This window comes from Mus musculus, chromosome 13 (genome assembly GCF_000001635.26).
Source record: "Mus musculus strain C57BL/6J chromosome 13, GRCm38.p6 C57BL/6J".
NCBI lineage: Eukaryota > Metazoa > Chordata > Mammalia > Rodentia > Muridae > Mus > Mus musculus.
In genome coordinates, this window is record NC_000079.6 from 73551113 (window position 1) to 73563764 (window position 12652).

At 46.1% G+C, this 12652-nt stretch overlaps 1 protein-coding gene across 4 annotated transcripts in view; it reads left to right on the forward strand.

The window, feature by feature from the left end:
* Slc6a3 (solute carrier family 6 (neurotransmitter transporter, dopamine), member 3) overlaps window positions 1–12652 on the forward strand; it is a 42545-nt gene that overhangs the window by 14985 nt on the left and 14908 nt on the right. For all 4 annotated transcript variants that reach the window (XM_006517084.4, XM_017315377.2, XM_006517083.4 and 1 more), the window contains 4 exons: window positions 5930–6068; window positions 7038–7172; window positions 9771–9874; window positions 11189–11313. In XM_006517084.4, coding sequence (XP_006517147.1) covers window positions 5930–6068; window positions 7038–7172; window positions 9771–9874; window positions 11189–11313 — 503 coding nt within the window. The remainder of the gene's footprint in view (window positions 1–5929; window positions 6069–7037; window positions 7173–9770; window positions 9875–11188; window positions 11314–12652) is intronic.

Here is a 12652-nt window from a genome sequence, read left to right on the forward strand (position 1 = left end):
TTGCCCTATGAAGTGTGTAAAGACCAAGCTAGCGGTTGACAAGAAAGATGTGTCCAATGACACAGGCATCCGTAGGGAGCAGTCCCAGCCTTCCTGTACTTGTGTGATGTCACATCATGGATATGACAGCTAAGACATGGTAGGAACAGACATGAAAAGAGCAGTGTAAGTGTGTCTACTTCATCCTTGGTGAACAGCAGCCAGGCTTTGGTGGGACAGCAAACACTGGTTGTGTCATTTCCCAGGCTCTGACTCTACAGCCCAGCTGTCCAGGATGAGGTATGCTCCTCAGATATGGCCAGCCCTACACACAGAACTGGTTACTGTGCCTATAGTCAGCTTAGCCCATGTCTACCAAGGACAACAATGAAAGGGATGTCATGGAGACTGACTACAGCAGGCTCCATGTCCCAGTCAGCCATCTCTTCTAGCAACTTCCCATCTGGGCAGCATCCACTAGATAAAAGTGATAGAAACTACTTCAGGAGAAAAATGAAAGGATGTGTCCTCATGGGATGGGTAGTCTAGAGAGTGTCCATTGACCAATTCACAAACTTACTTTTATTTCACTGGCATTTGTCTCTTTGTTTGTTACGTGTCTTGAACCCAGACCTTTGAATATGCTAGACAAGGAATCTACCATAAAGTTACACCCTGTGTTGGATAGTTTTAGATCAATTTGACAAAACTAAAGTCATCCAAAAGGAGAGAACCTCAATTTAAAAAATGCTTCCATAAGACTAAGCGGTAGACAAGCCTGTAAGGTTGTTCTACATACATCCCAGCCAAGGTGCGTGGTGCATTCTTGTGGTCCCAGAACTTGAGGGTCTAAGGTGGGAAGGTCACTTGAGCCCAGGAATTCAAGGCTAGTCTGTGAAACATATAGCATTATATGAATGTCAGCTATGCATTTTCAGGTCTTAGTGATTTTTTTTGTTTACTTGTTTATTTGTTTAATAAGTTACTGAGAATGGTCTTTGAAATCTCAATTAGAATTGTGATTTTGGTCTCTTACTCTTTATAGCACTAATGGTTATTGCTTCATCTGCAGCTTTTTGTTCTATTACATTTATTTATTTATTTATTTATTTATTTATTTATTTTTATTTACTCACTCTGTGTGTGTGTGAGTGTGTGCGCTCCAGAATGCACGAGTATTTATGACACTGTGGCCTGCATATGGAGGTCAGAAGACGACTTGTGGGAGACAGTTCTCTCCTTGGTGGCAAATGTCTTTACTCACTTCTCTCTCTCTCTCTCTCTCTCTCTCTCTCTCTCTCTCTCTCTCTCTCTCCCTGGCCCTGATGATTGGGTGTCCTGAAATACACATGTTCACAAATATCAAGCCTTCATTTTGTCCCTTTAGCATCAGCAAATGTTCCTCTTGGTTGTATGCCTCCTTACGAATTCACTGTGTGTAGCTATAAGCATGTCTGTCCTTTTTTTATAATTAGTGGCTGCCTGGTAAGCCTGTTTCATCCTTTTGATTATAACCTCAGTGTGTCACATTGGAAGTGAGTGACTGCGAAGCAGCTTAGAGTTGGTATAACAAACAATCTCTGTCTTTTCATTGGAATTCCAGAAGTTGCTAGTGTGGGTGAGTTTAGATCCTCTCTCTCGGTGTTTTCTCTATTTGTTTTCTCTATTTGTCTCACCTCTTTTTTATTTGTTTTATATCTTCCTGCTCTTTTGAATTATTTGACTCTCATTCTTATATTTATTTGCACTATTGTGTAATAACCTTTAGACTACCCATTTTTGGTAGATAACATTAACACCGTAGGTCTTTCTTTACCCGTTCACCTCCCAATTGTGTCATCCTATTTTTTACATCCTTAATAGCCCACTGTATTCCTCTCAACTTCCCGGTGTCTCTTGTGTGATGTTAGCACAGGAATTATTTACAAATGTCATAGCAGCACATTTTTATGTACATTTTTATGTGGTGTGACGTTACCAGATGATTTTACTTATTAGTTTTTTTTCCTTCGTTAAGCCAATCATAAGAACCAGATTAATAGTGAAAAACAGAAATAGGAGGTTTATTCAATATGTTCACATTGAGAAAAGGGACAAAACATTTCAACTATATAAATACCAAGTCCATCTTTAGGGGTCTCAACATTAGGATAAAGTTTAAGGAGGGACCAGACTTAATGCATAACTAAGCAGTCAGACGTGGTGTGGCCACACAATACTGATCCACCATTGTCTCTTTCCTAAGGTGGTATAACAATTTGTAAATTTCTCTTCAGAGAAAAGTGTTCCCTCAGTCTGGCCCAGACTCTGGCTTTCTCTTCTACCAGCATGATATTCCTAGGGAAACTCCTGTTTCTTATGATCCATTATCTCAATAGTCTAATGTCCAAAGGTAAGGTGCACAAGTGTCTTTTTAGAATATTCTCATGCCTGCCAGACCAGCTACATAGTCCCACTTTCAGTCTTAGTACTTCACTATGAGGTAAGAATATATTTGTGAGAAACAAAAACAAATGAAGAACCAAGGTCAGAACACTGAGTTAGTGTCAGGCTGCTGGTTGTAACTGGTGGCTTTTTACTACTCTTGGAAATGCTAGCACAAACCATTTTGTCCCATTGGTTTGTGACAAGGTCTTACCGTGAAGCCTAGGTTGGTCTCAGAGTTTTAGTCCTCCTGCTGCTGCTTCTCCAATACTGGGATTACAGGCAGCAAACTCTACAATACAGGATGGAGTCCAATCATTTTTATTAGATAGTAGACCTGGTGACCTTTACTTTTTATGATAGTATTTAGTATTTGTCTTCCTTTAGGGACATGAGGTCTGTCCTGGGAGGTCAGGTGAATGGGTGCCTTGATTCTTCAGCTTTGTGCATGTGGCTCTAGAAGTTTCTCTTGAAGTATAGTTTAGCATCTGTGCTTTCATGACTTTGTGTGACCAATAAGTCCTTTTCCATGGCTAGGGAATGACTGTTAGCCTGGGATGAGCTGTGATAACATCAGCTCCAGCTCCAGTGTATATAACTCCTGGTCTTAGTTTCCTGCAGACTGCACCCTGGTGTTCAGCGAGGATTTCATTTCTAGAAGGGACCTTCTTTCCAAGACTCTGTCCTTCAATGGGACGTTTCTTGGGCTCTCTGAGCTCCAGTCCATTCTCTATGCTCAGCAACACCCAGAACTGATCTCAGAACCCTGACCTATCCTGGCAGGGGTGAGGGCTCCTGGAGGTGAAAGTGGGCACTGGCTAGATTCATCCCCATGTGCCTGCCACCCAAATCTCAGACCTGGGTTCTGTCTGAACCCAGGTATCTGGTTCCCCTTCCAGAAGGGCTAGGGTCCAGGGGCTAGAGGTAGAAATTTGGGCCCAAATCCTAACTTTGCTACTTGTTGGCAGAGCTTATTTTCTCTATGCCTTGGTTCCTCTATCTGTAAAATGGGGAGAAGGGACCCAGAGAGACTGTATCCATGATGCCACTGGTACAGATTCCAGTCAGGGCAAAAGACACGTAGTCAGGATCTCAGCTTGGACGAGAACACAAGAGCACTGTTACTGTAGTCTTTCTCAGTGCTGGTGAGATACTAAGCTAACCATCTCTGTCCCTTCACATTGCATAAGCTTCAGAAATTTCTGTACATCATCCCTAAGTCACCTTACTTGTTGACTGCAGGCTCCACTCTCAAGAGTAGTGCCCCTACTGTGCAATGTGTGGCTTTCTGTGGCTATTGGTGGGGCTAGTTCCCATGTTATAGCCAGCCAGGGAGGTGAATAGTAGGCGGAGGTGGGGCTCGCGGGGCTGGATTTTCTTCTAAATTGTCCACGAGATCGTTTGTGTGTGTGCCATGCATTTATGTGTGTACAATGTATGTGCATTGTGTGGATGTGTACACATACATGTAGGTGCTTATGCATGTGTGTATGTTTATGTAGATATGAACATGTGCTCATGTAGATATGCATACATGTGTGAATACATGAGGTATTCATGTATGTGTATGTCTATGTTGAGGACAGAGGTCAACTCTGACTGTCTTCTCTAATCACTTTCCATTTTATTGGATGGACTTATATGTTGTATGTATGTATTCATGTAGGTCCGTGTGTGTGTGTGTGTGTGTGTGTGTGTGTGTGTGTGTGTGCATATGTGGCGTTCAGAGACTGTTACAGGGTATCTTCCTCAGTCACTCTTCCCCTTATCATTTCTGGGACACGGTCTCTCACTGAACCTGGAGCTCACTGATTTGGCTAAGCTAGCTGACCAACGAGTTAGAGGGATCCTCCTGCCTTCTGCATCGAACTCTAGCACTGGGGTTATATTTATATATTAGAAGGCAGCAGACCTACCTTCTAATGCTGGAAATTCAAACTCAGTTCCTAATGCTTACAGCACAGGTACATTGCCTACTTACCATCTCCCCAGCTTTCAGACTATGAGTTCTTAAACACTCCAAAGCATCAAGGCTTACTACTAAATAAAAATGAAGCCAAAGCAGTGAAGTCCAGCTCATATCAATAGTGACTTGGCATGGTCCTTGGTAATGCCATGTGGAGCAGTAGCTTCAGGAGTCCCACCCTATGTGGCCATAATCTTTCTAAGTACCACCTTCTTCCTTTGGGAAGAGCTGAACAGCTGTGGCATGTTGTATGCCTGCCCTCATCCCCTATCCCTTGTCCCTGGGCCCAGGCAATGCTGGAAACTATAAGAAATGGGGTCCCACTGGGACAGCAAAGCAAGGAACACTTCACAGCATCTGGGGTAAGGGTAGGAGACTTAAGAATCCCCATTACCAGATATGGCCAATAACACTACCATACAGTGCACTGCCTATCTCCTTTAGCACAGGTGATTCTAGCTGCATGCCTACATGCTAAGAGCTTGCACAGTACCCCTACTAGACAGGATGCTGAGCAAGCAATTTATGCTCTGTAAGAAGAGAATGACGGTAAAACTCTCATGTTTCAACTGTCTGTCCCCTTACCCTTACCAGACTGGGACCCCTATCTGGGGTCCTTGACCCTGACTGCTATTGGAGTATGTTTGGAGGGTTGAGCCAGCTTTTCAGTGCTGCACTGTTTCTGATGGCAACAACTAGCACCCCAGCTGTGTTTCTAGACTTCGAGGATCAAAGTTCTCCAACTTGGTGCTGTGCTACATGTTTCTAACAAAAATCTCCAGAAAGTTGGGGTTACTTGTGCTCCATTGTGAAGCTGGGCATTAACTTCCAGGGAAACCGCATCTGACCCACAGTAAAAACAAATCTGGGCTGTGGTGGCTACTTTCACTATGCAGTCCTCTGCTTCCTTAGGCAGAAGCAGCATTAGAACAACTAGGGGCTGAAAGCCTCTGTCTGTGATGGCGATGCAGCCACCCCACCCTACATTGCCTTGTTCATCGGAAGCAAGTATACATTCCACACATTCGCCTTAGCATGGCTTCCCTCAAAGATGAGTGCAGCTGCATCGCACTTCCTACTAGAGTCAGGAACTATGCAAGCAAAGGCAAGAGAGGTCAACACAGAATGCACAGGAGCATGGGTATGCAGATTTACTGCCCAGAGCCTTTCTAGATTCATCCCTGCAAAGGATCCTGGGACTGTTGTAAGACAGCAGCTCATTGTAGCTTCACTCAGTACCTTCTACTTTCTCAGATCTCCATTTCTCTGTAGACCCAAGCTGCCAATTCCCTCTCAGCTCCAAACAATCAGATCTGATGCTGGAGCAGGGTAGTGCTGACCTTCTTCAGGTTTCCTGACAAGGCACCTAGCTTCTCTGTCCATCTTAACAGAGTTCAGTAACAGTAGGAAGGGTGATCTGACTATACTTATACTTATCAGATCATACCAGATACTTTCCATATGACAAAGATGAGGAGGATAGGACTAGCTCAGCTGTTCCATTCCTATCCTGGGAAGCAGTTGCTTCCTCCAGAATCACTTGTTGCCTCTCTCCTTCAGGCGTGGTGTGCTGCACCTCCATCAGAGTCGTGGCATTGATGACCTGGGCCCTCCACGGTGGCAGCTCACAGCCTGCCTGGTGCTGGTCATTGTTCTGCTCTACTTCAGCCTGTGGAAGGGAGTAAAGACTTCAGGGAAGGTGAGGTACTAGCCAAGAGGACCTGAGAACACATGGTTGTGGGTGAGTGGGTAGATAAACATATGGCCATGGTGTGTGAGCAGATACGTTGGCACAGTTGGTGAGTAGACTCATGGCCATAGTTGGGTAGAGTAACATGTGGTTATGTTTGCATGGGTGTATACATGGCCATGGTTGGGTGACTGGGCACATGGCCGTGGTTGGTAAGTGGCCATGTGGCCATGTTGAGTGGGTGAACTTGTGACCATGGTTGATGGGTGGCATATGGCTAAGGCTGGTAAATGACATGTAGCCATGGGTAGGTGGGTGAACATGTAGCAGTGATCAGTGGATGATATGTGGTTGTGATTGGTGTATGGACATGTAGCCATTACTGGATGGATGATCATGAGACCATGGTTGGGTAAGTTGTCATGTAGCCTTTACTGCACATATAGACATGTGTATATGGGTGGGTAGGTGGATATGAGGTGATGTTTGGTGGGTGGGAACATGAGCATGGTTGAGTAGAAAGTAGACTGGTGGTCATGGCTGAGTTGAGAGTAGACAGGTAGCTATAGTTTGGTTTGGCTGTGGATACATGGCCATGTTTAGGTAAAGAGGGGATGTATGACTATGGTTGAATGTGAGTGGACATGTGACCATGATTTGGTGGAAGCAGGGGATACATGATCATGGTGGATGAGGATAGACATTATGTTTAGGGTACAGCATGGAGAACATTGTTCATAATGGTGTGTCCAGCATGAACTTAAAATATTTTCTTACTGATTAAAATACTTGGGAGTTATATTGGTATGGGTACACATGGCAATTTTAACCAAATTATCCTGTGATAATGCATGTGCCAACACCTGAAACCCTCCAACACTAACAGATATTGCCTTCCCTGACCTCATACCTCTAATCACTTGCAAAGTCCCACTGCAGGCGACTCATGTTCCTTAAAAGTACTGTCTTCTCTCCCAGGTGGTGTGGATCACAGCTACCATGCCCTATGTAGTCCTCACAGCCCTGCTCCTGCGTGGAGTCACCCTCCCTGGGGCCATGGATGGCATCAGAGCATACCTCAGTGTGGACTTCTACCGTCTCTGTGAGGCATCTGTGAGTGCAGCACCGGGTCATGGTTGGCAGTCCTTTGGGATAGTAAGGCTTTGTGACAGGGCTCCTGAACATGCTTCAGAGGCCCAGTCTGTGGCTCAGAAGTAATTCCTTCCTATCCTATGAAGTCAGCAGATGCAGACCAGCCTATATATCTGACTCCTTCATAGGCAGGTTTAGTTGAGGAGGGGTCATAAGATACTTCACTTGTATATGTGTGTGTGTCTAGGTTGGCACCAAGAGCATGATCTGTGACTCTGTGTTAGTTGTCTGCAGGGCTGAGCTGCCTCAAGGCCCTATGAACCAAGGTCTATCTTTAGGAGTCCCAAGTTCTCATAGGTTGAAGGTTTGTTAAGTAAAGGAAGGGGTTATTCTAGGTTAAAAGATATGGGGAAAGCCAGGCGTGGTGGCGCACACCTTTAATCCCAGCACTCGGGAGGCAGAGGCAGGCGGATTTCTGAGTTCGAGGCCAGTCTGGTCTACAAAGTGAGTTCCAGGACAGCCAGGGGTAGACAGAGAAACCCTGTCTCAAAAAAAAAAAAAACAAAAAAAAAAAAAACAAAAAACAAAAAACAAACAAACAAAAACAAAAGATATGGAGAAGGCCTCATAAGAGATGGGCTCTTCCAGGCTATGGGAGATGATCCTGAGAGATGAAAAGGGCAGCACCATCTTTGAAAAAGATGAACAGAAGGCATTTTAGAGAGGTAGTTGTGGTAGAACTCCATGAGGAGCTGTTGGAAGCCATGTGGGCTGAGTTGGGACAGGCGATAGACCCCAAAGGCAGTAGAGCAAAGCTCAGATACTGTGGTAGTCCTGCTGGAGGGGTGTGGGTTTCTACTGAGACTGGGGCCAGGGGAGGAGGTGTGAATGTCTCACTAGGCCTGGAGCTTGAGCTGGCCAGGTATGTGGGTCTCCAATGAAGAGGGCAGGAAGGTTGGGAGGCAGGACGACTGTGGATCCGTACTGGGGCTGAGTCGCAACATCCTTTGGAAGTGTGTTAGTTTATACAAACTTGAGGCAGAAGCAGATAGGATGAGATGATCAGGATAAGGAAGCTCAGTAGGTAGTCACAGTGTCCTTGGTCAAGTCTGTATTAGGGCAAAGGCAAGGCCTGAGAGCATGCACAAATTCCACAGAGTGAAGGAAGAGCCAGGGGAAAGCAAAAATGATCTGTGGAACTAGAACCAGGAGGACTGTGGATATCTTCCCTCTGGGAAACTGAAAAGGCCAGGGTCAGGCAGGACATGTTTGAGAATTCAAAAGAACAAAAAAAGTAAAGAGTATTGGAGTCTTAGCAAGCAGACGTGCAGTCCACAAAAGAAAAGCAGAGAGACACTGCATGTGTGAGAAGGCGCTTTAAAAAACAAAGCAAATCACAAAGATGAAAGGTTGTGAGAAATTAAGATGGCAGTAAGATTGGATGGATGGATGGATGGATGGATGGATGGATGGATGGATGGATGACAGGTAGCCAATAGGTAGTAAGATGCTAGATACTTCTGGATATTGATAGATTTGGCTGTCAATAGATGGCTGAGTAATAAGTAAAGAGGTACCCAGATAATCAAATATATAATCACAAAGAACCAACCAAGAAAAAAAAAGAAGAAGAAGGAAGCTATTTCTAGTACCTCAGGGGAAAGTGGTCCAGGTCTACCAGGTTTCTGAGGGGCCAGGGAGGCATTGAGTGTGGTGTGACAGCAGCCCAAGCAACGCACATACTGTGAGCCCAGTGACGAGCACACACAAAGCTCTGGGATGGAAATGAACTGAGTGACCACTGGTAGTAAGTGGGAAACAAGAAGTCCTTGGTGATAATGTTCCAACCTGAGCCATCTCTATGGCTGAGCGTGCTGTGAGATAAGGGCCACACAGGACAGTAGGACCACTCTACTGACTGCCCACTTGCTCAACCACTCTGGACTTGGCCTCCCCACCATGCTGATGCTCTAGTCGTCCCTGCAACCTTAACCTTCTGGCTGGCCAGCTATCCTCAAACACATAGTTCCCATAGTTCAGAAACAATTCCTGGTACTGTCCAGCCCCCAAATACTTAAGGTGGTCCAGGGCCCAGATCCATGGGAGAGAACTTCAGCAGCTCCTCCTAGCCTTCCCAGCCAGCAAAGCTACCCAGGAGAGCAACGGAGGCCTAGCTCCCTAGGTGGTCTTAGCATAGCCCTAACTCAAGCGACTGTACCTGACTTTATCATTTTGGTATAACTATCAGCTCTTGCATCCTTCTTTTGACATCCAGATAAATGAGCCTGCTGTCTGTTGGGCTTCCAATTCTGGCCTTAGGTGGCCTGAGGCTCCATCCATGTGCCTCCTGAAACCACAAGCAATACACAAAACACTGCCTCCCTTTTGCCATGTCCTTTCATACTAGGGATGCGGTAGGGCTTGTTTCCTGGGACAGCAAGTACCTACTGCCACCAAGCTGAGAACTTTTGCAGCCTCAGCTGGAGGTGAACACAGAGTGCAGTTAGGATGCCTACGCTGCATGGTGACAGCTCCCATTCTCGACCTCGGGTGGAACTAACTCACATCCCATTCTCTCTGATCATCTTCCTCATGCTCTCCCATCTCTGGCTGTGACAGGTGTGGATCGATGCCGCCACCCAGGTGTGCTTCTCCCTTGGCGTTGGGTTTGGGGTGCTGATTGCCTTCTCCAGTTACAATAAGTTCACCAATAACTGCTATAGGTAAGTCCTGAGGTACTATTGCCGGGAACCAGTCTGCAAAACCTAGTCTGTGTCGCGGATCCTGGGGTCTGCCTCTTGGAAATGAAGCATCCCCAGAGGAAAATCATGAGGCCTCTGAGCCACACAGATTTCCTTTTCTTGTATCAGAAATAGGGTCTCATGCTACAACCTAAGTCACCCTGAAATTCACCATGTAGCTCAGGCTGGCCTTCAATTTATGGCCTCTCCTCCTGCATTTAGCCTTGTAAATACTGAGATTCTGTGGGCTTGGCTTTGCACTGAAGCTTCCAACAAAGTCTTGCGTCTCACTTTAAAGAAGATACTGAGACACATGGTGATACGTGGCACCTTCCAAGGAGAGCCAGACTCCCCAGGATGGCAGGCTAGCCCTTCCTCTGCATATATGCCTGTGCCTCTCCTTCTTTCTCTTCTCCATCCTCTCTCCCCTTGCCAGCCCCCATGGATTTTCCCCTCTTGCTCAGGGTCCAGTTTTGCCTAAGACCTTTACTCAGGGCATTTGACTATAACCCTCATAGCCTAAACTAAGGGATCCAGGGCTTGGGAGGGTGTCCCTGGTTCTGAGAAGCTTGGCCTGTTTCACCTGCAACTACATGATGGAGCCCAGTCCTACTCAAAACAGATGCAGTTGATGCTGAGGCCTGTTTTCTTTGAGCTCAGTGGGCTTAAGTTTGCTTACTCATCCTAAGGACAAAAAGCACTAAAAATACAGAATAACAACAGGAAAATGGTTCCTAGGCACCATGGGAAGTTTCATGGAGGGAAATAAAGTGGAGGGTGGGGGGTGAATCACAGTCTTGAGGCAAGCCCTACCTGAAGCTCATGTGTGTACCTGGGTAGGCACACCACAACAAACTGTTGGGTCCTCCACAGTAGACTGGCCACAGTGGAGAACCCTGATCCTCCCAGTGCTCTCTGGACTTGCCTCTGTCTCTTATTATTAGTGCTTAGAGTAGATTCTCCACACCAGCAACTCTAGCACCTCCATGTGTGCATGAAAACTTTGGTTCACCAGCCCCCAAACCCATGCATGCCGAGGTTCCAGGATTCACACGAGGCAGCCCAATGCTGTCATGGCCCAGTGAATGGGACAGAATGGTCATATTTTCCACCACCACGAACCCAGGAGTACTAGACAGGTTCTCCCAGCCATAGGCGCTTTGATAGTGCCCCTCTTAGAAGCTTTCCTCCGAGCCTGTCCACTGCCTCCCTAGATGCTGAAAATGTGTAATAACAGTTGGCATTCCCAGAGCCGCTGCTTAACTGGTGTCAAGACAGTCTGTCTTGTTTCTACAGAGATGCAATCATCACCACCTCCATTAACTCCCTGACGAGCTTCTCCTCTGGCTTCGTTGTCTTCTCCTTCCTGGGGTACATGGCACAGAAGCACAATGTGCCCATCAGGGATGTGGCCACAGATGGTGAGTTCTTACCACACACTCTCACTCTGCCCTCTCTGAAGAAAGACCAGAGGGACATGGCTAGGGCCCAAAGGATATTGGGTTTAAGAACTGCTGACTCAAACGAGAGCAACCAGCCTATGTTCATGTGGTATGGCCTTACCAGCCCCAGTCCAACCCCTGTTCTTCCTGCCCTGCTTCCTCCATATCTTCTATGCTGGGCTCACCTGAAACCAAGTGGTTCAGCCAACACCTCAGTCCCTCAGCCTGTTGCCTGTAAACACTGTATGGAGGTCTGGGCAGACATTGTCAGTTGTCATTTGAGTTCCCTAAGAGTTGCCATGACCGTGTGGCATATATAAAGCTCAGGGAAGGTGAAGACTGAGCTGTGGCAGTGACATAGTATCAGGACAGAATGTTTCCAGGTTTCAACATGGCTTGCCAAAATGAACATTAGCTGTCAATGTTTCTTAATAAGTGTCCAGAAATCATGACAGGCTTAGATGAGATTTAGGTCTATCAGAAAAGTCCTTGAGTCTTTAGAATATGATCTCCTTTCCTTCTCATTTGGCTGAGTTTTGGACACTGAATGTCTCTCCACACCTGGGAGTTGGGACTAAGAATGGGAAAGGTGGAGGGGAGGGCTTAGTGTAGTCAGTTGATGTTATATTTTAGTCCATTTGCTGTTGCTATGACAAAATGCCTGAAGCTAGATGACTTTACTAAGAAAGGTTAATTTAGTTCACAGAGGTCTGAGAGCATGGTGCACCCATGAGTGTGTCCTTAGTGAGGGCCTCCAGATGGAAGGGAGAGAAAGGAATCAGCCCAGTGCAAGTGGGCTAAGCACATAGGGTGGCCTCGCTTTATAAGTGCCCACTCTCTTTATGTTTAATTCCACTAGTCAGCCTTTGGTCACTGTGATAAAATACATAAGAAAATCACTTTAAAACAGAAAAGGCTTGTTCGAGCTCAGTTTTAAAGATCTGTGCCCAGCACGCCTTGGTTGTCACTTTGGGCATGTGACAAGACAGAACATCATGATGGAGTCAGCATAGTGAGACAAGCTGCTGAACTCCCTGTGGCTAAGAAGCTAAGGGGAAAAGGATTGGGGACACCCTGCATGACTTACTTCTCTCCACCTAGGTCCCCACACAAGAGCCCACTCAGTATGAACTCATTCACTGATGATGTTCCCAAGACCCAACCATCTCCCAACAAACCACAAGCTATGAACTAGGTCTTCAACATCTAAAATGTGATAGCAGTGCGGTCCCAAGAGATCCACTTTGGAGAGCCCTAACTTAATCTTTATAAATCATTTCATCATTAGGGTGATGCCCCTATAACCCAATGCTTCTCA